This window comes from Gobio gobio (genome assembly GCF_949357685.1).
Source record: "Gobio gobio genome assembly, chromosome: 2".
Taxonomy (NCBI): Eukaryota; Metazoa; Chordata; class Actinopteri; order Cypriniformes; family Gobionidae; genus Gobio; species Gobio gobio.
In genome coordinates this window covers 48768550-48796133 of record NC_137098.1, presented here as the reverse complement: position 1 = coordinate 48796133, position 27584 = coordinate 48768550, and the positions used below count along the sequence as shown (strand labels likewise).

Sequence of the window (27584 nt, the reverse complement as noted above, 5' to 3'; positions counted from 1 at the left end):
TACATGACTTAGTTTGATGCAGCTACCCATCAAGGAAATGTATTAACAATGAGTGCCGCAACAAAGTTTTAACAAAGCTCACCACATGGATCATATAGATCAGATACAGACAAGAGCGAGCGCTTTTCAAGTTTTTATGGACATATTTTATATACTCTAGTGCTCTAAACATGAACCAGCACTGTGTAAGTGCACATATTTAATCACGTGAAATTTAATCATCTTCAAATGAAATGTATGTGCAAATAAGGCCGTATGTGCTCCGATACAGCCGTATATTTGATCATGCACGCGATGACACAATGGATTATTCTGATACACAGAAGACAATGATGTAGACCGAAAATTCTAAGTAGAATGGACAAAAAAGTAGTCTCTATTCTTTCTGTGTTAAACTGACGTATGTAGTTTGTTTAGAGACTGTAGTGCTCTTAAATTTTATAATTTATATTTTTTAATATTCATGTGTCTGTAAATGAGTGTGTAGTAGGCATGTGTTTTATCGGTTGTTGTATCCCCGCAGAATGTTTTTGTGGGGCCTTGCAAACCTGTATTAACTTGTGTGGAATTTTTCTACAATATTCACTCGTCATGACAGTAAAATAGGGCATTCTAAGTCAATCTACTGCAGTATTTCCTCTCTCAATCAGTAGAAAATGTGGTTGACACCCGGTCATGCATGGGGAAAAAAATACCATCATAAACCGTGAAACCGGTAAATTTTTTGAAAAATACCATGATAGGCCTATACATTTTTGGTTATACTGCCCAACACTATGCTGGTAGATCTTGTTTTGCTCATTAAAAACTACTGCCAGGATTTACTAAAGACACGCAACGCAATTAGCGCTGAAAAGACGTGGGCACAGTTATTTTTGCGACTGACCTTATTGCATATGCAATTGTAGGAGTTTCCCTTTCAAGGTTTGCGTTGGTCAATTTACTGGTATTTGTGCCATTATTTACCGCTCAAAAAAGTAAGCCTTAAACCAGGCGCTAATTTGCGCTGCTCTTGGTAGATTTCGCTGGTCATTATGGAAATGATCCGGCTGCGTCTGTGCACTTTAATTTGCGCGTTGTCAGTAGATCACCCACAGAACTTTCCACTTCCATCAACGCTGGAAGTGAAGGTAAAAGATATTTAACATGTCTATTTCAAATAAATCCTGTTCTTTTGAACTTTCTAGTTTTCAAGGAATCCTGAAAAAATGTATCTCAGTTTCCAAAATATATTATGAAGAACAACATTGATAATAATACAAATGTTTCTTGAGCACCAAATCAGCATATTAGAGTGATGTCTGAAGGATCATGTGACACTGAAGACTGGAGTAATGATGCTGAAAATTCAGCTTTACCATCACAGGAATAAATTAAATTTTAAAATACATTAAAATAGAAAACAGTTGTTTTAAACAGTAATAATATTTCAAAATATTACTGTTTACGGTATATATGATAAATAAATGCAGCCTTGGTGAGCATAAGTAACTTCTTTCAAAAGCATTAAAAACTATAAACCTAGGGAGAAGGTTTTATTTAAAATCTTGGTGACAAGTGATCTTGAAAAGAACATGGCTGTGTTTTGAAGTGGACTGTGCTGTGGTGCTGATTCATTACTTTAATAGGGGAGATGTGGAAATGCTCAAAGAAGCTCAGGCCCGATGTGTCTGTCATGGAGCTCTCCATCAGCTGAGCCTGCAGCCCCTCCAGATCCTTCTCTATCAGTTTATTCTGAAGCATAGAAAAACACATACTGACATCTCCAGCCCCATTTTCATTCACATTTCATAAAGCCACTAGCCTGGGAAAACCCAGACAACTTCCGGCAAATTTAGATTTGCTCTGCAAGTAGTCTGGCAAAGAGTCCATTCAAACCCATTTCTAAACCCCAGAAATCGAGGCACCAATCAGAAACGTTGGGGCGGGCTTTACACGATGACGACAGCGCAGCGACAGTGAAGCAGATTTGCAGCTGCTGTGGAGCATCACTCGTTCGAATCAGCTATCGCGTCTGTTTTAAGCGATTTAAACTTCTCCTTTTCGTTAAAACCCGAGCAAAGAACAACACTCGAAGCCTTTATATCTAAAAAAGATGTTATCGCTGTTTTACCGACTGGATTCGGCAAAAGTCGTGTGGAAAAACGAATGGGTCTTAGCAAGAGTCCTCTGGTAGTGTTAATGTTTTACAAAATATAGTTTTAAGTCCTTTTCAGGAGTGAATGAAGTTGTTTAAAGCTCAAATCTGTGGTTTATTTATAAAGAGAGCGCCTTTTTTAAAATTTGATCTGCCGTTTTCGGAGTTGTGAGCTCCAGTGGTTCAGCGGCGCTCAAACGATTATTGAGCCCGTCGAGAGGCGCCTTTCCTCGGCCAGTCCTTCTGCCGTCTGCCGCTGGCTCTGATGTCTCTGTAGTGGTTAAACCGTCTCGTCTTGTGTAGATCTAACGGCTGATCTTTGCTCTCATTAATCTATAATTTGTTCCTAGACAGATCGTTTTATCTGAGGGCAAAGTGAAGTTTCATAACTTTATATTTTTAAGATATTAAACTTAACCGTTAGTCTCCTGGCGCTGACTTTGACTGAATTGCTTTATTTATTGTATAGCTTCTTATACCTTTTACTTATACTTGTATAATTGCTATTGATGATCACACATAAACTGACATTTAACAAAAAGAGACTGGGTTGTGTTTTGTGTCATATTTAATTTATTACAGTGATAATCATAGCCTATATTATGTGTGTGTGTTTTTTTTTTATGTAAACGAAACGAGGCTGGGTTTTTTATATTTCGTTTTGTTATAAACATGCATTGAAGATAATATGCATTGCGTGCACTACATATACAAATATATACTGAGTGATGCTGTCAAGAGCATAGTAGGCGGACTAGTGTCCTCCCGTCCTCGGGAGTTCGTTCTCCGGAGTCAAACTTGGTAAGTCACGGACGCAAGTCAGAAGTTCGCGTACGAAATATGTCATAAAACACCACTGCCTCATTTCATAAAAAAATAAAAATTAAACATAATAATAATAGCCACACGAATGTGGTTCAGGCAACGCGTAGCTAGGCCTACATTGGTTATCTTATATATTTATAATAAAACGAAGTATAAAACACCCTGCCTCTTTTTGTTAACATTTTAAAAATAATATATTAAACATTAATATGTGGTTTAGGTAAGGTGACCAGATTTCTGAAATGGAAACCGGGGACATTTCCTATTTGAGAACACAAGTACAGACAAGAACGCATATTGATAAACGGCCAGTCAGATGTTTCTCCATCGCTCTGCATACGTCATCTCCCTCATCGCTCTGATTGGTTTTAGGTCTATCCAATTGCGCCGAGAGGCATTTGAGCGTCGTCCGTTGGTGACGCCCCTTTGGAAATGATTTGTCTATGAAGCTTTGCCAGACCATAACTCAGTTACTACTGAGAATGGTCTGGTTTTAACCAGGCTATAAAGCCACACATGATTGAAACAAAAACAGAAGGATGTAATGATGAAGGAAGTATTTACCACTGCGATCATTATGGATTTATTTCATTAGTAACATTATGTGACAGAATATACCAGACACCAGAATGCAGTTACCTTCTCTTTACTATCCAGGGAGTCGGTGGCAGGGGTAAACAGGTTGATGAATGCCCCCAAGAAACCCTGATCAATCTTCACTGCCATCTCCTGCACTAATGCCATAAAGTACCTACAGGAAAACAAACACTGCCAGTCAAAGGTTTGGATCTACTCATTCTACTTAATTAACAAATAATAATAATGTCATCAAAACTAAAAAATAACATGTCACTAAATTATGTAGTGACACATTTTTTTTTTTTATATATATATATACTAAATAAATAGTATTTAAATTGTAGTTTTGTAAAAAAAACAACAAAAAAAACACTTCCATTAAAAAATTTGGGGTCGGTAAGATATTTTAATGTTTTTAAAAGATGTCTCTTAATCTCACCAAGGCTGCATTTATTTAATCAAAAATACAGTAAAAACAGTAATATTGTGAAATATTATTACAATTTCAAGTAATTGTGGAAACTGTTAAAAAAAAAAAATCAGGATTCTTTGACGAACAGAAAGTTAAAAAGATTAGTATTTACTTGATTTTTTTGTAACAATATAAAAGTCATAAGTGCTTTTGATCAATTGAATATTTCTTTTTTGTAACAATGTAAAAGTCTTTACTGTCACTTTTGATCAATTTAATGTCTCCTTGCTGAATTAAAGCAGTACATTCTTGAAAAAACCCAAACTGATGAACAGATCTGAATTAGTATATGTGAGACTGTGACACAATAAGTAAAAAATGTAATCAGTGTGTCATCACTTACTTAAACTGCATTACTTGGCTGTGCTCATTAAACCTTGTGATGATGCTCACGTCAATAAACGGCTTCGGCTCTGAAGATAAAAGGGATATGGTGTGTTCATGTCCACTCACTCAAAATATGCACTTGTGTATTAGCTTAGATGCAGCGTTCATGTTAAGCTGATGGGTGTACTGTACCTGAGTCTTGAACAATAGATTTTGGAAGAGGTACAGGATGAAACACAGTAGGAAATATAGCTCCCGGCAGCTGATTATCCACCTGGAACAAATAAATGGTGCACATAATAACTGAACGACTGCCAAAAATGACAGAAGTGTGATATTCAACAAGTACATTGTGTGTGGGTGTTACCTGCAGCCAATAGAGCTGTGCACGTAGACTCCTCTGGTGAGGCGACTGTTTCAACTCAACATGAATGCCAGGCAGGAAGTTTCTCCTGATATGGCAGGAAAATGGCTGTCTCATCAACATGGGCAATCTTCCAAAGTTTACCTGTTTTAATAAAGACAAAAAACAATACTATAAAGTCTAAGCAACATAAATGATCATTAAACTTTTCCTGGTCAAGTCCTTTATTACCTCTAGGCCAGTTTCTAGTTTAGTCCAGCATGGTTCACTCTTGCTGCTGATGTAGTTCTGGTAGGCTTTCTCCAACAGTCCAATGTTCTTGTGGTTAAAGGACTTCCAGCGGTTCTTTGGTCTCATCTCCCAAACCACACCAGAACTTAAAAAAACAATTCAATCATCGTCAAAAATCAACTTGACAGTCAAGTGGCATTTATGTTCCCCTTTAAAAGTCTTAGAAGCAGGGCTTGACATTAACACCCGCCAACCCGCCATTTGCGGGTGGATTTTAGCTGTGGCGTGTAACACAGTCACTCCCACTAGCCACTTTGGTGGGTTGAACTTTACTGTAGGCTTCTCAAAAGGCATCTGTTATAAACGGGTTGCGCATTATAACCAAATCACACGCGATTCTTTTGAGTTTATGAATGCAAAGACTATAATCAGAGGCGTTCAGATTAGCAGATTATCATAAACAACAGTGCAGAGATGTCCGTAGGAGATTCATTCATCAAACAGTGATTGACTTTGTGTTCTATTTCAGCAGCGAAAATAGTTTCAAACAAAGATCACAGCAGAACCAGAGCGCATCTGATGTGACCGGTATACATTTGGCTTGATGTTAGACGACGTTCGATATTCGTGAATTTAGGGACCGACTCTAAAGTTACATATGACATTGGTATACAAGTTTCTAACTTCAATAGCCTTTGAAGAGAATGACTTACAGTCATAAAACCGACTGTAAGGTTCATCTAGGTGTCAGGTATGATGCACACCTTTTGGGGTTTTGATATATAAAATAAACGGTCAAATCACATGAAAATATGGATATGTATTTCACTGGCTCATACACAAAATATGCTGGATTTAAATGCCATATCTGACAGAACACTAATGAGAATATTGCTTGAGAATAAATTATATTTACACCAAAAAATCTTCTCTGTCTAGATTAAGGAGCTTTACACACAACATTATCATAGTTAAATAGGACTATTTGATGACCTGTCATGGTATACACTTCATGTAGACTTGATTTGGGTGTGTACAGTGGTCATTTACATTTAGCCAGCAAAAAATTTACTAACAACAAAAATTTGGCCAGTGAAAATGCTGAGTGGCTAGTAACTTTGGAAAACCACTGGCCACAGTGGTTGGTGAGCAAAAAAGTTAATCTCAAGCCCTGCTTAGAAGCATTTTAAACGATTAGTGTTACAACAACACTACTGGATGCTGGGTGTGGGTTTATTTACCTGGTGATGCCAACGTATGCAATCTCCTGCCTGATGTCATTGTTGATGAGTGACAGGCCCAGGTTCTGTAATGAGATGTTGACTTCCTGCTGGAACTGCTCCAGCTCCTCCGCCTGCCGTGCTTTTGTGACTATGCCAACATCCTCTGTGAAGATCAGCACCCGCTGTCGGCCGTCCAGGAAAGACACCCAGTGAATCTGAACTAAGCTGCTATAAGCAAACTGCCCACATTCGTCCTAAAGAAAACAACATGGGAATGATATGAGCAGCAACATAAGATGATCAGTATATTCACTGACCCAGAATCCCTCTCTAACCTTGACAAGGTCCAGTTCTCCACTGTGGTCTTGACAGCTCCAGCAAAGCTTCCTCACCCCTGCTGGATCGTCCCATGCAAAACGCTGAGCTTCACCTGGTCTCAGTGCCCAAGACTCCTCACATCCTCTGCACAGACACAGACACAGATTAGAGTTAGGAAACATATTTCACACACTCCAAAACACATAAGAGAATACAGATGTAAAAAGTACCGGTACTTTGGTACCATGTGGTTTGTTTAAGTTAATGTATGTAAACAGCCACGTAAAAAAAAAAAAAAAAAAAAAGTCAAATATATTGGATCTGCGCATTAGATAGTTTAAATGAGATCTTACAGATCTTTTTTTTTGTACTATAAATGGCGTTAATAAATAATAATGTATTATTATTTATCGCTTTAAATACTATATAATACTGACTGTATTTGATCAAAAATACAGTAAAAATAGTAAAATTGTGAATTTAACAACTTTTTTATTTTAATATATTTTAAAACAGGTGAGCTGCTAATTAAGGATTATTCGATGAATAGAAAGTTAATTTATTAAACATTTTTGTAACATAAATATCATTATTGTCTCTTTTGATCAATTTAAAAGCAGCACTAGGTAACTTTTCAACCTTTATAATATATTTTCAAACCTCTTGTGATGATACATCGACTTACAATAGGTTGAATGACACGTCTGCCATAGCCTGACGGGGTCTGTATCGTTTTTAATCGTACTTTTAAACTTCGGGTTTCGGGTAGTAACCCAAGAAAAAAAAAAACTACAAAATTCGACTGCTTTACGGCATATACGTCACTTCCACCACCACACCCACTTCCTTAAATTCGGACGTGCGAGCCAAACTATCATTTGTTTGCCGAATGTTATAGTCATGGCCGAAGCAGCACAGAAAAATAAGAAAGCAAAGGTTTTGTCGGAGGAAAGCAAAAAGAGGAAACGAGAAAGTGATCGGATTAAAGGCAGGACGAGGATCAACATTGGGCCAGCGTTTGCTCGTGGGCGTGAGCTGAAAGGAGGAGGGGCTACATTCTTGCAAGTAAATACATAAGACGTACAAAATGCTTGATATTATAATATTGACGATATATGGTTATTACCTACCACTCAAACATTGAATTGAAGTATCATATAGATTCCGTAAAACGGTAACTAATAGACTAGGCTACTATAATGACGCTGACTTGTAAACGTGAGCATGGCGATCATTTGGCGTTTGAAAAAAATAAAACCCATGAAATTATATTCATATGACATGCTGAAACATATGCCTCTGTACCTGGGATGAAGACATTTCACAAGCGACGCAAGCAGAACACCTGCATGTGAACTCCATAGACAGGTGAACTCCTCCTGCAGTGTTCAGGGCTATCATGGTTGTCATGTCAACAACTGCACGTGCGATGCATCCACTGATGTAGAATGACAGTTTACGACAGTAGTAGAGGACAATACTGTTTCCCAACTGTAGGGGGACCCCGAGATCAAAAACTACCTAGTGCTGCTTTAATGCATCCTTGCTTAATAAATGTATAACCACAAACTTTTAAAAGGTAATGTATTTTCTTTACCATGGTATTTTTTATTTTGTATTTTCATTCATCTGTCATATGTAGTAAAATATTAAATCGGTGCCGACCTCTGTCTGAAGTTGACAGTAGCTGCGGGCGTGTGGTTCACAACCAAAGCAGGTGCAGCTCCATCATAGTAATCAGTGAAGCTGATGACAGTGGAGTGGTCTGAGATATTCACGTCCACGATCACGCCACCATACTGATGGAAACGAAGATTAGAATTAGGTGGTCAATATGGTTTAATGGAGTATATTTAGCATCACTTTTACATCCCGAACATGTTCACCTGATCCATGCGCAGCAGAGTCCCGCTGTCCTGTTTGTTGAAGAAGAACGATTTGGAGATAGATTCAGATCCCACAACTCGTATACACAGCTTCCCTGTGCTGGACTCAGGCCAGAAAGGCAAACACTGTAACACACACAATTGTACAGTCAACACACATACAGTGTGTGCATACATACTGCTGCCTTTGATAAAAGATGAATTCAGCTCTGACCTCAGTGGAGGAGATGTAGTGCCACTTGTTGCTGAAACCATTGTTATTTTGTACCTCTCCAACCTCCAGCTCAAACAAAGACTTATTGACCAGTGTGTGGAAGGGACTCATGGTAACAATTCGTGTAAGATTAAAGCTGCTCATCTGAATGCTGACCCCAACCTGGTACATCAAATGAGATTTTCCATTACTGTACTTTATAATGTTGTGGTATCTTAATTCACATGTACATTAAATGTTCAAAGCATTTACCAGGTAGTCTCCGCTTTTGTCTGGACAGCGCACACATCCATAGCTGCCGACAGTGTCCAGCGAGAAGCCATCGGACCAGGAGCTGGTGGACACACAGAGTTGCAACTGAAAAGAAAAGCAGCATGTAAATTTAGAAATGAATATCAGAACATTTTGTACTAGAACATTACAGCACAAACACATTTTTATTCATGATTTGATTTTAGATATTTGGCTAAGGGCTGTACATATTTATCCATCAAACACTGCCAAAGAGCCCAAGCCAACCTTATTCTTGCTGAAGAGATTTTTCTTTTTGAAGGAGAACAGAATGACGTCTCTGAAGTCGGATGGGTGTTTCACACAGGTATCCTCGGCACGATACTGCAGTACACGGGATGTCTTATTGATGATCCAGTACGGACTATAAACAGAGAGGACAATTTTGCTGTTCACGCGAGACACATGCACCCCCACGTCCAGGGTCAGTCCCTCTGTGGTGTCGCTGGTGAAGCAGACGGAGAAGAACTCCGGCATGTCTCTGCTAACCCTCATACGCCCAGTCCAATTGCGACCTTGGTACTTGATCAAAACAAGTTCCATTATTTCACCGCTAACATTCGAATTCAGCACATCCGCCGCATTACCCTCCTGAAGCTCATAGAAGTCAGCAGAACCCTATGAGAGATGTGATGATGTTTTAATAAATGACTGCCGGCTAATATTATACAGATAATAAATCATACAGATTTTTTATATGAATGTGTCATACACAAAAGTTTGAGGTCAGTAAGATTTTTCTTTTAATTATATTTTTATTCAGCTAGGACAAACTAATTAGATCAAGAGTGACAATATAGACATTTATAATTTTACTAAAGATTTCTATTTCAAATAAATGCTGTTCTTTTGAGCTTTATAGTCACCAAAGAATTCTGAAAAAAAGTATCATGGTTTCCACAAAAATATTTAGCAACTAAATATTAAACTGTTTTCAACATTGTAAATAATAGCAAATGTATTTTGAGCACCAAATCATCATATTAGAATGATTTCTGAAGGATCATGTGACTGAAGACTGGAGTAATGGTTGCTGATAATTCAGCTTTACCATCACATTAATATATTACGTTTTAAAATATATTAAATAAGTAATTGTAATATATATATATTTTTAGTTACTGTTGTGACTGCATTTTTTATCAAATAAATGCAGTCTTGGTGAGCATAAAAGACTTAAAAAACATTTAAAAAATCTTACTGACCACAAATTTTTGAATGGTAGTGTGTATGTCAAATGGGTTGTAGCATTTGTGTATTGAAAGTGCAATATTCCGCACCTCCAGCAGGTAGCGTATTGAGTAAGGTAGCAGATTTTTGACAGTGACAGCTGGGTGCAGGTGGATGACATAAGCAGGGTCCCAGTCCCCTTCCCCATGGCTGGCAATGTGGCTGAGGTCATCAGGCACGGCCAGTGTGTTCACCACCAGTGGCAGGAAGCTGCTGTCTATGGCAGGACACTTCAGGACTGCTTGAACCTCTGAGCTCACATGCACCTGTTCCTTCCATGAGATGCATGTGGATGATGCGCGATACAGATCTTCTAATGGACCAACAGGCAGCAAGAACAGCTGACTCCTAATGGAATACATATAGCACAGAAAGTTACAACATAAAGCACAAAAAATGACAGGCAATTCAATTTACAGTATAGTGCAGGTGTGTCAAGCACACCAACTGAAAGGTAAAAAAATGACTAAACTATACAAAAGAAGTAAAATATTTTCTATTTTGAGCTACAGCGGGATAGTGTCGCAGAACTCTTTAATGTGTTGTGTTGGACCTTTTTTAGGTTTTTGTGTTAGCTTTGTATTAATGATCACTCTGAAATGGAGAATTAAGGGTGTGTTCAGTTCGGTTCACCACCCCCCAAAAAAATGTAGTCCGGGTCCACTTAGCGTTCACATTGGCATTTTAGCACAATGTTAATGTGTTTTAAGGCTAAATGTGTTTGTTGTATGTGCGTAGCATACACATGATGGTATTTTGACCAGCTGAGAACTTGTGAAGAGCTTATAAAATGTGTAAAGGAGTCAAACCAGTGGCAGGAATTGCTCCGTCACACACACAAACGAAGATCTGCTGCGAGGAGACGCGGTTCTGATGACTGTACTGATCTGTGATAAGCAACATTGAGACTATGACGAGAAAAAAACAGGAATGTTTAAGCATTCTGTTCGTTTTAGGGTCACATATTGTGACATCATATCCTTTTTTTGGTTTGTTTACATGTCTTTCGTCCATGTTGCATTCATATTTTTTTCTAACTGCACCAGAGTTCGTTTGGAAGTGGACCGAGACCCATTTTTTTTAGCAGTCTCAGTCCGCTTGTTTGGTGCGCCCAAGGGTTCAGATGGCAGCATTCATACTTATTCAAATGAACCGCACTAAGGGTGTGTTCACACTTGTCATGTTTGGTTCGATTAAAACGAACCCTGGTGCGATTGCTCAGTTAGTGCGTTTCATTTGAACATATGTGAACGCTGCCATCTGAACCCTGGTGCGCACCAAACAAGCGGACCGGGACCGCTAAAAAGATGGGTCTCAGTCCGCTTCCAAACGAACTCTGGTGCGGTTCGATTGATATATGAACGCAACACAGACCAAAGACATGTAAACGAACCAAAAACAGGACGTGATGTCACAAGATGCGACGCTACAAGTCAGCTGATTTGACGACGTGGAAAGATCGGTGTATCCAAAATGAGTAGAGGGCAAACGTGGAGCAACGAGGAGGTAAAGTGCCTCATCAATATATGCAGATCTTCGTTTCTGCATACAACGGAGGAAATCCTGCTGCTGTTTTGAATGTTTTGAACATTTTATGACCTATTCGTGAGTTCTCAGCTGGTTAAAATAAAACCATATGTACACGCATAAAATGATTGCGTTTAATCCAGCACACAGCATTGTTTTGAATGTTCGGTAAGCAAGCTCCATCGCAAAATATACGTCATAAAAGCCGACCAATCAGGTTGTGACCGTATCCCTATGCCTTTGGTTCGGTAACTTTAGGTTTGCTGTTAAAAATGCCAGTGTGAACGCTAAGCGGACCAGGGGCCTGTACCATGATGGTAGTTTAACAAACTCAGGGTTACAGGATTAGTTTCGAGTTGACAAAACCAAACCAATCTATTCAGGCTTTGGTGGTCCCATGATGCTGATCATCAGCTTTCTCTGTCAACTCAGGCTTTGATCCTGAGTCTAGGAGTTTAGCTGTGACATCAGTAGTGAACAGCCAATCACATGCTGTGGATCAGAGAAACTTCTCGCGAGAGAAGCAGTGAGATTCATTTCTCTCTTCTGCAGAATATTACACGATTGAAAAATAATAAGAATTTAATCAAATTTACACAGCAAGAAGAAAAGAGCTGTCTATGAAAGAGGACAACTTAAAGAGAAATCTTGTACGTCAATGCAAGTAAAAGTTATAGTTTAGTTGATATATAGAGAGATTTTAACATTTAAGCTCACATGTAGTAATTTTTAATAGCTTTATTTATTGATTTTAAAGCTTATTTGTATGACCTTTATATAGGCTATTTATATTAATTTTAACAAAGTGCCTATAAATGATTGATTAACTAGAATGATACATGTGTAATTGATTATGGGTATAATAATTACATAAACAATATCTAAATCATTCAAAATTATTATTATTATAAATAAGCATGGTTAAAAGCCAGACGCTTCAGTCTTTAAAAACCATTTGCTATGTAGTAACCTTTAATTTGGAGTAGAAAAAGGGGGAGTGACTTTACTGCATCAGAGGTGTACCCACAGCAATTTCAGTTTGAGATCTCTTATCCAGAACATAACCTGCCCTGGAGCAGGTTAGCCTTGGAGCATAAGTTACTATGGAGATGAACACTGCTAAAAGGGAAACCACTTTAATGGTACCTAAAACCCAGGATTGGCACAAACTAATCATAAACATATCTGGCTAGCCAGCTAAACTGGCTTCATGGTATAGGCCCCAGGACTATATGTCTTGTTTTTGTTTTTTGGTCCGGACCAAACAAACCGAACTACAAGTGTGAACGCACCCTAACAGAGTAATCGCACCTGGGTTTGTGTTAATCGATCCAAACATGCCAAGTTTGAACACACCCTAAATCCGAAGTCATCCAGCTAAGAGCAGTATTTTGCTTCTCTTTTTTTTTGTCAAAAATGTAGTTTGATTAATATTCTCTAATTTCATATGTAAATGTTTTCTAAAGGCACCTGGTGCATGGAAACAATACGCTTGACAACCTTGGTATAGTGATTGAATTGTAAATATGCATGATATGTAGTCAAAGATCTTCTTTACAGTTTTAAACTCAAATGCACTGAAACGAAGAAGGCAATTACACTTCTCAGTCCATACCTGTAAGCTTCTAGGGGAACATGACACTCCTTCTCAGGCTCAGCAACCCCTACATTCACCATCACTCCAAGTTCAGAAGAGAACTTCAGAATGGCAAAAGGCACTGAGAAATGGTTCTTTATCTGTTAACACATAATTAACATACAGTTAAAGTAGAAGACATATCAATGTCACCGTGATTTTAAGAAGGTCATTTTCATGACGGATTATTTCTTTATCCAGACAGGTGGGCAGATGTATGCTCTCTGCAGGCAAAGTGAGCAGACAAACCTGTAGGGGGGACCGTACTGTGATGACCTTGTTGCCCTCGCTGGCATTAACCTGAAGCAGTACAGACACAGCTTCCATTTGCATGGGTCCTCTGACATTATACAGTCTGCGGCCAGGCTTACCCAACGGGATATTTGAAATCTCACTGTAACCTGAGGGAACTGCACAGAGGACATTTAAGATTAGGATTAGGTTATTGCATTTAACTATATTTCATGACCTACAAATTATTAAGACTATAGCTAAAATATTATAGGATAATATAAAAAAAGGGAACTATAACAAATAGAATAACTAGATCTGATTTACTATAGGTTTGTATGGGTAACTCAAGTAAAAAATTGTCAATGAGTCTTGGTAATATAGCTTTTTAATGCCATGTCAGCATCTGAGGCTATCTTCTTGGCAAAAAAAGTTAGAAAAAATTGCATAAATACAATAAAATAAAAAACAGCAGTTAATATTATACAAGATGTTTTACATTAACATATGATCAAAATTCTAAAACCTTTTCTGGTAAAATCTTACTAAACAAGTCCTTAAGTGAACTTACTACATACAAATTGTGTCTATTTGCATCAATGGTGGGACAGCCCAATAAAATATGTTTAATGGAAAGGCGACACACATAGAGTTGGGTCTTCCTAAAACTTTGAGTGACCAACTACGACATGCTTGAACTTTCTAAGTGCATAATATACCCAAAAATGCTATCTAGGTAGGCAGCTAACTAGGTTTTGAGACTCAACCAAAGGCATTTGTACAGTTTACGAGGTGTATATTATCCATGTTACTGACCTATGCTGAGATTGAATAAGCAGCTTTCCTGCCTCTGCAGGGCAGACAGTCGTGATGAACGCTCAAAAGATGAATGTTCTAAATCCACACTTTTATCCACAGGCAATTCGTGCAGTTTACCCGGTGAGGATGAGCCAACCAAACGCAGGTTAGCGCTGTGCTGAACAATGAGAGGAATGCCTAATGCATTGCGAATGGTGAACGGGGATTTCTCCTTGAGAGAATGGTCAAAAGTGGAGGCTGTGCTCTCGGAGAACGCCTGACAAGAGAGAAATGAATTAACAAATTTCATTTTTATATGTATAGCATACACTACTGTTCAAAAGTTTGAGGTTGGTAAGCTTTTTGTATGTTTCTGTAAGAAGTCTTTTATGCTCACCAAGGCTGCATTTGTTTAACAAACATACAATAAAATAGTAATATTGTAAAATATTAATGCATTTAAAAATAACTGTTTTCTATTTTAAAATGTCATTATTTCAGTCTTCAGTGTCACACGATCCTTCAGAAATCATTCTAATATGCTGATTTGCTGCTCAAGAAACATTTCTTATTATCAATGTTGAAAACAGTTGTGCTACTTAAAGGATTAGTTCACTTCAAAATGAAAATGTCCTGATATTTTACTTACCGCCATCTCATCCAAGATGTTCATGTCTTTCTTTCTTCAGTCGAAAAGAAATTAAGTTTTTTGAGGAAAACATTCCAGGATTTTTCTCCCCATCATAGCCTTCCGTGGCAACCAAAATGTTGAAGGTCCAAATAAATGCAATCAAAGCGTTTCGAAGGGCTTCAGAGGCACGATCCCAGATGAGGAATAGGGTATTTTCTAGCGAAACGATTGGTCATTTAAAAAAAAAAAATATATATGATATACCTTTTAACCTAAATTGCTCATCTTGCGCTGCTCTGCGATGTGCCAAGGATTGCGCAATCACGTCGGAAAGAACACACCAGCAGACATAGGCAGAAGTACCGCCCCAAGCGAACGTGTGAGGACTAATACAAGCGCCCTTTGCCAAAAACACTCCATTTTCAACTTCAAAATCATCTGAGATCGTTGTTTTACCTTTTTTTTTTGATAAAGGGCGTTTGTATTTGTCTTTGCATGTGCGCTTTGTAAACACGGGGGCGGTACTTCCGCCGTGATTGCGCAATCCTTGGCACGTCGCAATTTAGGTTAAAAAGTATATTCATTTTTATTTTATTCTTAAAAAATTACAGATGGTTTCGCTAGATAAGACCCTACTCTCGCCTGGGATTGCACAGAGCCTCTGAAGCGCTTTGAAACTGCATTGATTTGGACCTTCAACATTTTGGTTGCCATGGAAGGCTATGATGGGGAGAAAAATATATGTGTTCCTGGAATGTTCTCCTCAAAAAACTTTTCGATTGAAGAAAGAAAGACATGAGTGAAATATCAGGGAATTTTCATTTTGAAGTGAATAATCCTTTAATATTTTTGTAGAAACCATACTTTTTTCAGGATTCTGGGATGAATGAAAAGTTCAAAAGAACATTTATTTGAGATGGAAATCTTTTGAAACAATATAAAGGAATTTATTGTCACTTTTTGTTTACCTTAGCCAGGTTGTTGAAGACACTGAGGCAGCACTTGGACACTGTGATGTTCATGGTGTCTTTGGAACATATGTTGATGGCTGTGCGAGGGTCTGGCAACATAATAAAATCCTCCCCAGGAACTGGGCTTTTATCTCGAACAGGGTTATTCTTCATCTATACACAGAAGCACACAAATAATCAGTAACAGAACAACCTGCAAGATATTTGACAGGGTGGGAATGTGGATTCATGTTTATAAGCAGAAGTGAAAAAAAGAAGTGCAATTCTACTTACGCTTAATTTGAGCTTCCACCTCTGTTTCCCGTTGTCCACTCTCTCAAGCAGTGGTTCCCATACTGCATGAGTCTCGTTGAAGTAATTCACCTCCAGTGTCATATCTGCAGAGACACTGAGCAATGACGACCAGTTCTGAGCAGTACCGGTGAACATTGATTCTGCAAGCAGCAAGGGAACAGTCCGATGGCCCAAGCCTGACTCCAACGTGACCTGCACCACCTTCACGCTCATGCTAAAACTCTCTCCGTCTTTACTGCAGTCCACATCCTTGAAGCTCTCAGTAACCTCGGAGGCCGTGTCCACACCAAGGAACCAGTAGTTTGCATTAGCGACTTTCATCAAAGACCAGAGACTGTTCAGGTCATTGGACGTCTGCTGTGATGGCTCTTCTTTAGGTTTGGGTGCCATGGCCGCCGTGATGGTAATGACAGTGTTAAGAATGATAGGAGAGATCTGAGACAGCAAGACGGAGAAACAGCATGTTAGTTCAACACAGATAAGCAAATATTCAAATGATTTGTAATGAAAAGATAATATGTTTGCATAATACTGTATACATTTACTCGATAATCTTGACATACAGTAACGGCATCTTTGTACACAAAAAAAGTGAAAGGTGCAGTCTTTTACAGTTTAGGGAGCAAAGTTTGGGTTCAGTACGATTTGTTAATACATTTTCTTTAGAAATTAATACTTTAATTCAGCAAGGACACATTACATTGATTAACTGTGAAGGTAGAGACATTTCTATTGTAACAAAAACAGTATCACAGTTTCCCCTGTGGAGCAGACTTTTTTTGAGCTACAAATCAGTGTATCAGAATGATTTCTGATAGATCATGTGACACTGAAGACAGGAGCAATGGCTGCTGAAAATTCAGCTTATTTTAAATTGTAATAATCTTCACAATATTACAGTTTTTACTGTATTTTGATCAAATAAATGGAGCATTGGTAGGACTTCTTTCAAAAACATTTTTAAAAAACCTACCAACCTCACACTTTTGAATGGTAATGTATATGTTCCTCTAGTTATTTCACAAGATATCAATGTTAAGAACACCCACTTTCACTATGACCTCCTCTACAGTTACTGAACCAGTTAATGGAGCATTGGTTGGCATTTTGGTCTCAAGCTCAACAGAGCATGGTCTCAGCACCTGCAGTAAATACAAATTCATAGTTTGCAAAACATTATAGAGACAATTGTTGTAAAAATAGAGTTAAAACAGAAAAACATTAGTAGGAATCAGTAAACATACAGTGGTCACGGCTTTGTTACCCTCTGCCCTGATGAAGGGGCAGGCGAGCACTTTGAGGTTTTTGATGTTGGCCTTCATGGCCTGGCCAGTGTCTTCAGAGAGCAGGCTAAAATCACACTGGAATGAAGCCACCAGTGCAGGAGCATCAGCCTTCATCAGATTAGCCACAAACACCACCTCTGGGTCCACCACTACTGCTCTGAGTTTTGTTCTCGGACCTGGTGCTGATGATAGATAAAATATTACATAAAAAACTAATTTAAACAAATTACTTCACAGAGTTTCCATTTTCCGTTTTCTTTTTATTTATAGACATTGTACTCACAAGTATTATTTCTAGCCAAAAAAAATGTACAGTATTATCACTGAATTTAACTACTTTCATGACCATGAATATTTTATTAATTTCCATGACTTTTCCAGGTCTGGAAATCACATTCCCTGACATTTCCTTGTTTTCCAGGACTGTGAGACACAAACATTAGTTTTGCAGTTCAGTTTGACGCTGCTGGTGGCACAAAAATGACAAACTTAACCTTTACAATTGCAATTACAGGTTTAGATTCTAATAGTTCTTTACAGTGTAAATCTACAATATACTGGCTTCACTCAACATCTTGCATTTAACACGCAACAGCTAATTTTTTCAGCAGTAGCATTCATACCTGCTTTAGGTTCACAATGGATTTTGGGTTCAGAGACGTATTTGAGCGGCAGCTGATTGGTTTTGTCTTGCTGTGTAGGCAAACTTGTAGGCAGGGCTTGCACAAAAAAGTCAGCAACAGCCAACAGGAACTCCACGCTAGCACACAGATAGAGCTTCTGCAGCACAGCCACCACTGAGCGCTCATCCACACTCTGAGAGTATGTCACATCAATCATGGGCTCCGTTGTCTCCTCATCCCGCCTTCCCAGCATTCTATATGGGGAAAACAATATTGAGAGATTAAACCAGAGAAATGAGACCTAGAAACAGGACTGTACACAAAGTAGATGCTTATTTCTTCTGAAATGCTCTCTATAGGTCAATCATTTTAAGTAATGTCACATTAAATAAACGTGTTTCTTAGTTGTAATTAAGTGTTTAAAATGTTCATATCAAGAAAAAAAACATGTTTTTACATTTAATGTTTTTGAAAGAATTCTCTTATGCTCATCAAGGCCAGATTTATTGCATTTTTTTCATTTAAATTTAAATGAACTGTTTAATATATTTTAAAATGTAATTTATTCCTGTGATTCCTGTGGCAAAGTTGAATTTTCAGCAACCATTACTCCAATTTTCAGTCACATGATCCTTTCAAAAAACGTAATTATTCCTAACTTTTGATCAGTAGTACATATATTGTAATTTATAAATAATATATAATTAAGTTTATTTTATATTTTTTTGTTATTGTGTTAGGTTTTATTATGTGTAAATCACCTGGATGTGACTCTTTTAATGCCGCTCCTTCTGTCATCCAGCGTGCATGTGGTGAGGATGGTTGCAACCTCCATGTTGCCATTGCTAAACATTTTGCCTGAAGTCTCCATTTTACGCAACATAAATTCACCTAAACACAACTGCTCCTGATGTACAGAGGGCTAGAGAAAGAAAGATAGAGAGGGAGAGATACAATTTTCACTTTCTTTATCAAAGGACTGTAACTGTAAACAGTCACTGATCTGTTCACCAATCTGTAAGCTTTATACACACCTGTACAGGGTCGTTACTGTAGAGTGTGAGACCAAGCGACTCAACATTAAAGCTGAATTTGACACTCTCCAGGAGCTCGGTCTCCTTCAGTTTTTTTTCAGACAGCGTCTCCACAAGAATCTCAGAGCCTACACAAACACAAAAAACAAGCCCATCCGTTGAGTTCTTCTCTATAAGCAAGATCATTTTGCAAAACATCTGTGTTTAACCATCTTCTCTCACCAGTGGCCGTACGTGCTCTAACAAGCACACTCTCTTGTTTAAGGGCTGCCTCTGAGCCAATCAGTGTGTCAGATTGGAGACTGGTCGCCTCCCCGATGTTCTCCATCAGAATCCGCAGCAGGACAGTCAAGTCATCTTGACACAGAGCCACCTGGAACATGTGAGATTCTTGATACATTTTTCTACAATCACTCCAATTTTATAATTACATATATTATATAAATTATAACCAGATCCCAGAATATATGGACCAGCCAAAACTATAATAATTATTATAGTTTATAAAAATAGTAATTTCCACAGACAGACTGTGACATTAAATCCATTGAAAGTCTGCATGAAATGTATTTTCTTATATTCTAAATTTATTTAAAAATTTTCTAATTGCATGTAATTTATGTTAGTGTGAACGATTCATGCAAGAAAAAAAAAAAGTTTGATCTTGCCATGTTTAATCAAAATGTCGTAACTTGATCTTGCAGTGAAACTACCGATTTCTCTCTGGTGATGCATACCAGACTTTTTGATAAGATGATCAACAATACACTATATATATATATATATATATATATATATATATATATATATATATATATATATATATATATACACATACAGTACTAAAGCTACTTCTGTTATATTGTGACTTTAAAAAGCAGAGAATGCATTCTGGCATCAGACCTTCATGGGCTTCAGATCTCCATCCACCTCTATGGCAGCCATCTTCTGGTACCATGATGCTGCCAGGTTACGTTTAACAGACAGAACCAAGTTGACTGGCTCCAACAGTTTTGAACTAGGCTGATTTGAGTCCTGCTCCATGGAAATTCTGATGATATCGAACAAAAGGATGTATAAGAGGACACATATAGAGTTGTATAATGGACAACTAGAATGCTGGCATTGAAAATTCATGAAATTAGTTCTGTTCAGTTAATTATCAGATGTGTAAATGGACATATGCTGCATATAATTATACTTTGAAAAGTACGTCTGAGAATCCTAGATAAGCTTCATGGAAGTGGGCTACCTGGACAGTTTTAGCTGAGTGAGCTCTATATCCATATTATCTATGACAGCAGGCAGTGGACGACCTTCCACTGGGAGCAGAGAGAAGCTGTTTCCCACAGTAATGAGACCCAGGTCCGCCTCCACAGCATTATGGGATGTGGAGGACTGAGGGATTATGATAAGGGGGGCCTTCAGTCTGATGTCCATGGCAAGTCTGAAGCTCTTCTGAGCAAAATCCCTCACACTGGAAGCTGCTTTCTCCGCGGCCTGAGCCGTGGCGGCACTGAGAGCCTCTTTAGCTTCCTGGAAGTTATTACTGAAATTCTATAGAGAGAGAAAGTAATGGTAAGATAGTGTGCTCGAATTAGCAGAGAGGCCATGTGTGCAATTCAAACTCACCAGCAACGACATGACGAATTTGTGAAGGTAGACCACTTGAATACAGCCCACGTTGAGTTTCACTTTACCATCGACCTTTGAAGTGTCTGTATACCCAGCCCCCTCAGTGGCTTTGGGTGTTAGACTCATGCTGAAGCTGAACACCTCATCGCCTACGATGGATATGGCCTAGAGAACCATAAATAACCGAAAACAAATAAAATATTGCAGTTCACTTTACTTTCACTTCAGCTGTACTTTATTTATATAAAATCCAAAATTAAAAATATAAAATTGTAAATAAAATAGTAAATCATTAAATGAATGATAAAAGTCTCCATCCATCCATCCATCCATCATCTTCCGCTTATCCGGGGCCGGGTCGCGGGGGCAACAGTCTAAGCAGAGACGCCCAGACTTCCCTCTCCCTAGCCACTTCCTCCAGCTCTTCCGGGGGAACCCCGAGGCGTTTCCAGGCCAGCCGGGAGACATAGTCCCTCCAGCGTGTCCTAGGTCTTCCCCGGGGCCTCCTCCCGGTGGGACGTGCCTGGAACACCTCCCTGGGAAGGCGTCCAGGAGGCATCCGAAATAGATGCCCGAGCCACCTCAGCTGGCTCCTCTCGATGTGGAGGAGCAATGGCTCTACTCTGAGCTCCTCCCGAGTGACCGAGCTTCTCACCCTATCTCTAAGGGAGCGCCCAGCCACCCTACGGAGAAAGCTCATTTCGGCCGCCTGTATCCGTGATCTTGTTCTTTTGGTCATGACCCACAGCTCATGACCATAGGTGAGAGTAGGAACGTAGATTGACCGGTAAATCGAGAGCTTTGCCTTACAGCTCAGCTCCTTCTTTACCACGACAGACCGGTACATCGACTGCATTACTGCAGAAGCTGCACCGATCCGTCTGTCAATCTCCCGTTCCATCCTTCCCTCACTCGTGAACAAGACCCCAAGATACCTGAACTCCTCCACTTGAGGCAGGAACTCTCCACCAACCTGAAGTGGGCAATCCACCCTTTTCCAACTGAGAACCATGGCCTCGGACTTGGAGGTGCTGATTCTCATCCCAGCCGCTTCACACTCGGCTGCAAACCGCCCCAGTGCACGCTGAAGGTCCTGGTCTGAGGAGGCCAACATGACAACATCATCCGCAAAAAGCAGCGACGAAATCGTGTGGTGCCCAAACCAGACACTCTCCGGCCCTTGGCTGCGCCTAGAAATTCTGTCCATAAAAATTATGAACAGAACCGGTGACAAAGGGCAGCCCTGCCGGAGTCCAACATGCACCGGGAACAGGTCTGACTTACTGCCGGCAATGCGAACCAAGGTCTTGCTCCGGTCGTACAGGGACCGAACAGCCCTAAGCAGGGGGCCGCCGACCCCATACTCCCAGAGCACCCTCCACAGGATGCCACGGGGAACACAGTCGAATGCCTTCTCCAAATCCACAAAACACATGTGGACTGGTTGGGCAAACTCCCATGAACCCTCCAGCACCCTGGAAAGGGTATAGAGCTGGTCCAGTGTTCCACGACCGGGAGAAAAACCACACTGTTCCTCCTGAATCCGAGGTTCCACTCCCCCCATGGGGTCTGGCCGGGCTCAGCCCGAAGGAGTCATGTAGGGCCGCCCTCCTGTGGGCTCACCACCTGCAGGAGGGAGCGTAAGGGGCCGGTGCATAGTGGATCGGGCGACAGTCGAGGGCGAGGCCCCCGACGACCCGATCTCTGGACACGGAATCTGACTTTAGGGACGTGGTAAAAGTCTATTAAAAGTTAAAAAACTTGCCTTCTTGTGAATTGTTTTAGGATCCACATTGATGACGATGAAGTCACGCAGACGTGTGGACATGTGTGTCCGAGCTCCTTGCATTTGTAGAGAACCATCCAAACCTACAGGAGGAGCAGATTTATAATCAACCACCAAACAAAACCAGCTTTAGAATAACCAAGAAATATATATAAGCAGACGATACACAGAAAACAAATAAACAAGTTGCTTTAATATAAAAAATTTAGAATTATTGCTAAAAAAAACTATACAATACTTCAAAATGATTATAACAATTTCTGGCAAAATACTAAACGTTAGTATTTAATAGCATATGCATAATATTGTAATTATAATAAATTATATACCTGTAATTTATTATTGTTTTGCAGTAGCAGTAATGTAGTAAGTTTAAAACAAAAAATAGCATATGGTGTTTTTTAATAAAAAAAAAATAAAATGGATTCATACCTTGAATCTTGATGTCTGCCATGTTGCTCTTCTGGTCACACACCAACACATTAAATGCACCAAGCTGCATATTCACCATCAGGTCAATGATGTCACCATCAGAGGGAGAGCTCAGTGCAGCTAAGACAAAAACAATTCTTCATTACATCATTCTTAAAATGTGTGAAATAATTCAGTGTTTCGCTCAGTTTCAGTGAGTGTGTTTACTGGATTTAGCTGAGGTAGTAGTTCTCATGTCGTCACTCTTTTTGCTCTCTCTCTCAGGTGAGGGCAGACTGCTGGTGGACAGGGCAGCAGACAGGAAGTCCATAGAGGAGAGGAGAGCCTCAGTGTGCAACATCAAGTCTAAAGAGGAGAATACCACCTAAAGACACACAAAGGCCTGTTACACCCTCAATTTCCAAAACTGTATATTATATTACATTATTTACAGATGCTTACATTGATCTTTTGCTCAGTATTCTGGTAAACACTAGCAAAGTTGGGCCCATTTCGATCAGCCTAAAAAGACAAGAATCAAACAAGTTTAAGACCTGGAAGCTCTCAAGACCTGTTACTTGTTTGTCTTCCATAAAGATTTCTCCAGTAATTCTAGGAATACATTAATAAATAATACAATCACTTGACAATCTAGGAGGTTTTTAACAATGTCTGTATGGAAGTTTCATAATTAAAAGCTAGCGCTCATGTAATAATGCAATGATTGAAATTATGCACTCACATTTGTACATCAGAAAGAAACAGCTACCTTAAAATATTTGACTTCAAAAAGATCTGCTCCTGACTCCACAGAGGAACTGATTATACAGAGCGGCTCTCCATTTGAATCTGAGAAGAAGAAAAAAGAAGAAGATTTGTTTATATTATATATTTAAAATATGTGTTTATAGGCTCACAAATATAAATGAATTCTACTAATTTATTGAAATTGTGTTGCTTTGCACTGTGAGGCTTTTAAACCAAGCAATACAAACCAGGGAACTCTAGGCACTTCATGGAGATGGTTTTGATGTATGTTGTGGCCTCCATGTCATATTTTCGAACTTTGGTATCAATTCCAAGCTGAGCTACATGGAGAACCAAAAAGGGAGACTCTTGCCCATTTTTGGACTTTTTCAACTTCAGCATAACCTACAAGAATGGGAAGATAAAGGATTCTCAGTACACACCAGATTCCTAGTCAACAAATCTGGAGTTATGACTCAAAGACAACTAAAAATAAGAACTCACCTCCTTGATTTCAAAATTGAGCAGCACATTGACAACATTCTCAGTAAAAGCACCATTGGTCAATGCAGGTTGAAGCCCTGCCCCCACAGGAAGCGTCTCTATCAATCCTTCATCTATAATAGCTTCATCTGTGGAAGAAACAGGGTAAAATTAAGCCCTCAAAGACAAACTTTACTGACAGAAATTTAGTGAGAGATTAAACCTTTAGCAGAAGTTTTTGATCCCTCCAGTGCAGCAATCCTGCTTCCTTCGCCAATGTTCTCTGCTAGGATTCTCATGAGGACCCCAAAATCCTCCTGGCCGAGAGCCATCTACAGATGGCAGAAAAATACTAATCTTTAGTCTATAGTTCTCTCCAGGCAATCATCTTTAAGTCCCATTTTAGATTTTAGATTAAACACTTTCATTTTCGAAACTCACGTTCATTGACACAAGTACTCCTCTGACCTCCACTCCAGGAATTGTGTTGTACCAGGTGGCAGCCAAATTACGCTTGATTAAAAGTTCTAGATTTATGGGCTCCAGAATTTCAATATCTAGATGAGCAGCATCATGCTTCAGAACAGTCCTGGAGAAAGAAGATCAAATATGTAAGACTGAGAAAGTTAGGAGCTATCTCTAAATTATCTAAATCAAACACCAAACAGACTCAGACGATCAGTGTCGTTATTGTTAAACTAAAACTATTCACTTTTTTAATATAAACGAAATAAAAGCTGATATACAGTATAAGTATGAACACATTTTTTTTTACCAAAAAATGTTGCCTCGCCAACTAACCTAATTAAATAAATATTAAATATTATGGTAAATACTAATAGTTTGTTTATAATACTAAAATACAGCCACTGAGAAGATATGATGCATGATTCTTTAACTTGATTGTAAAATCTGCTTCGAATCACATAAATGAATTTTGAAAAATCTCCAGCTTTCTTTGTTACCTAGATAGTTTGAGCTGCGTGAGTTTTACATCCATGGTCTCCAAAACTGCAGGCAATGGGAAGCCCTCAGCTGCCAGCAGTGAGAAGCTGTTTCCCACAGTAATGAGACCCAGGTCAACCACAAATGCATTATAGGATGTGGAGGACTGAGGGATTATGATAAGGGGGGCCTTCAGTCTGATGTCCATGGCAAGTCTGAAGCTCTTCAGAGCAAAATCCCTCACACTGGAAGCTGCTTTCTCTGCGGCCTGAGCCGTGGCTGCACTGAGAGCCTCTTTAGCTGTCTGGAAGTTATCCACAAACATCTATGGAAGAGAACCAACAGCTTATTGTGACATGGCAATTCAGTAGGAGTGAGGAAAGCTTTTAAATGTAACAGCTTGAGATCCATAGTAAGGAAAATTCATGCAGGGATGTTCTTGTATTTTAAAACGCCTGAAAGCCACATTTACAACGAAAAGTTGCAAATTCAACAGGGGTGGAAAAAGCAGTGCTGATGTGAAACAATATTTTTTATAAGATAAAGTAGTAAAGTTGATGATTATATTGTTTGGGTATGGCAGGTGAGCTGTTTCTATTAAGCATGTAGAGGATGAAAGTTAGAACTTGTAAAATCAAGGCATCCATATCGTGCGAAATTCCATCTCAAAATTCAGTGATTTCTACTTCAGTATGCAGTATGAGATACAGGCACACATGCAAATCCACACATTCGCGATCAAGTCACTTAAATATGCTGCGCTTTACAGAATTTAAAGAACACCATAGGGTGAATCTGCATAAATGTAATGTCCACTTCTTTAACAATATCTCACATTTAGAAAAGGGATACCTCACAATTAAAACTAAGAAATTAATGCTAATATACTCAATTACAAAAACACAAAACAGCATTAAAGATGCAGTATGTACTTTCAATAACATTAGCAGCCGCAAAAGAATTGGTATCTTTTACTGACTCGATACTGAGAAAAGACATGGCATTTCTGACCTTTTTCCAAAAAATGGAAGATGGCGGGATCCATAGTTTGAAAAAAAAAAAAAACACTTGGAAACTGCATCTGTTTAGTGTAAATCTAATTACATTTTCATGACAATGCAGCAAAGCTATATATCTCTAAACAGTTTTCCAGCTTTCAGAATATACAGTTTTCTATAATATTATTTGTTATTTTTTAACCAGTATTAACTATTTAGTATTAACCTGCCACTACACCAGTGGTTCTCAACCTTTTTGACTCGAAGGCCCCCCAATATATTTTTAATATTTCTGCAGCAATTATGACAAAGCTGCTTTTTTTTTTTTTTCAAACTTTTTTTATTAAAATAATCTGGGATCTGTGTTTATATATTAAATTAATAAACAAATTAATTAAGTTTCAAGAACTGTATGTTCTTCAATAAAAACAAAGTTTTTGTTAAGTTTTTTAATCATTTTCTTTTATGAACTGTATTAATTTAAATACTTTTAAGTCATCCTGCCACTCCCTTGAAAGTTTGCTGAGGCCCCCTAGTTGAGAACCACTGCACTAGAAACAAAGCAGTCATAAACATTGCTGTGAATGTTGTTAACCTGGATTAACGTTTCCATTTTACAAGGAAATTAAAGGTTTAATTATGTGCACAACAAATCCAGTACAGTTTAGTGGGGTGTAGATGTGTTTCAATGTGTGCAGAGGTGCAATTGAAGTTAAGCTGCAAAGCAAAAGACTTTAATGCAGCATGCCCAAACCTGTACCTCATCAGCAGAGTACTGATAGCTAAAAGAGTCCTGAAAAGAGGAAGACACAGTTAACGAAAACTATGAGGAGGAGAAAAGGTGTCGGGGAGGGGGGGGGGGGGGGGGGGCATAAATGTCCAGACAAAAAACAAAAGAAAATACAGACACAGAGAAACACTGATTTTTCAAAGCTTTGTCCCAGTTTGTTTTAGCAATATGTGACTTATCTATTGGTATTAACTTTAGATGAAAGAATAATACAGACGACAGCATTTGAGCACAGATAGGAAAAGTAAGTGCATTTGCATTAATTCTCACCAATAAAGACATAAGAAACTTGTGCAAGTAGACGATCTGGATACAGCCAAGTCTCAAGATAACTTTCCCATCCACTTTGGAGGTGTCAGTGTAGCCTTCGCCTTCAGTGGCCCCAGGGTACAAGGTCATTTTGAAGCTGAACACCTCTTCTCCAACAATTGACACCGCCTGGTGGTATTCACACAAATATGACTGGAGCACATTAACTCGGCATCTGCAAATCTGCCAAAAACAATAGGACTGATCTCTCACCTTCTTATGGATGGTCTTAGGGTCCACATCAAGAACCACAATGTCACGCAGACGGGCAAAAACATCCGTTTCTCTGGCCTGGACCACCACAGATGCATCAATGCCTGACATAAATGAAAGTAACATGTTTGGTTAACTT

At 38.9% G+C, this 27584-nt stretch overlaps 1 protein-coding gene across 4 annotated transcripts in view; it reads right to left on the bottom strand.

Annotated features, from left to right (window-relative positions):
* Positions 1-27584, bottom strand: part of vps13c (vacuolar protein sorting 13 homolog C) — a 63430-nt gene that overhangs the window by 10769 nt on the left and 25077 nt on the right. For 2 of the 4 annotated variants that reach the window (XM_079845689.1, XM_079845686.1), the window contains 41 exons: positions 27446-27549; positions 27194-27361; positions 26894-26926; positions 25156-25460; positions 24632-24779; positions 24414-24522; positions 24212-24339; positions 23956-24112; positions 23730-23809; positions 23423-23482; positions 23189-23345; positions 22982-23101; positions 22529-22632; positions 20761-20928; positions 20381-20685; positions 20032-20179; positions 19351-19501; positions 19129-19256; positions 18856-19016; positions 18095-18348; positions 17430-17653; positions 17235-17327; positions 16165-16620; positions 15889-16044; positions 14308-14566; positions 13510-13670; positions 13240-13361; positions 10148-10445; positions 9096-9485; positions 8829-8933; positions 8577-8738; positions 8363-8488; positions 8142-8275; positions 6494-6620; positions 6177-6412; positions 4936-5080; positions 4708-4848; positions 4533-4614; positions 4357-4426; positions 3602-3713; positions 1621-1734 (listed from right to left, as the gene is read on the bottom strand). In XM_079845689.1, coding sequence (XP_079701815.1) covers positions 1621-1734; positions 3602-3713; positions 4357-4426; positions 4533-4614; positions 4708-4848; positions 4936-5080; positions 6177-6412; positions 6494-6620; positions 8142-8275; positions 8363-8488; positions 8577-8738; positions 8829-8933; positions 9096-9485; positions 10148-10445; positions 13240-13361; positions 13510-13670; positions 14308-14566; positions 15889-16044; positions 16165-16620; positions 17235-17327; positions 17430-17653; positions 18095-18348; positions 18856-19016; positions 19129-19256; positions 19351-19501; positions 20032-20179; positions 20381-20685; positions 20761-20928; positions 22529-22632; positions 22982-23101; positions 23189-23345; positions 23423-23482; positions 23730-23809; positions 23956-24112; positions 24212-24339; positions 24414-24522; positions 24632-24779; positions 25156-25460; positions 26894-26926; positions 27194-27361; positions 27446-27549 — 6701 coding nt within the window. Of the gene's footprint in view, positions 1-1620; positions 1735-3601; positions 3714-4356; positions 4427-4532; positions 4615-4707; positions 4849-4935; positions 5081-6176; positions 6413-6493; positions 6621-8141; positions 8276-8362; positions 8489-8576; positions 8739-8828; positions 8934-9095; positions 9486-10147; positions 10446-13239; positions 13362-13509; positions 13671-14307; positions 14567-15888; positions 16045-16164; positions 16621-17234; positions 17328-17429; positions 17654-18094; positions 18349-18855; positions 19017-19128; positions 19257-19350; positions 19502-20031; positions 20180-20380; positions 20686-20760; positions 20929-22528; positions 22633-22981; positions 23102-23188; positions 23346-23422; positions 23483-23729; positions 23810-23955; positions 24113-24211; positions 24340-24413; positions 24523-24631; positions 24780-25155; positions 25461-26887; positions 26927-27193; positions 27362-27445; positions 27550-27584 lie in introns of all 4 variants that reach the window. The other 2 variants (XM_079845687.1, XM_079845688.1) reach the window with 2 other exon arrangements.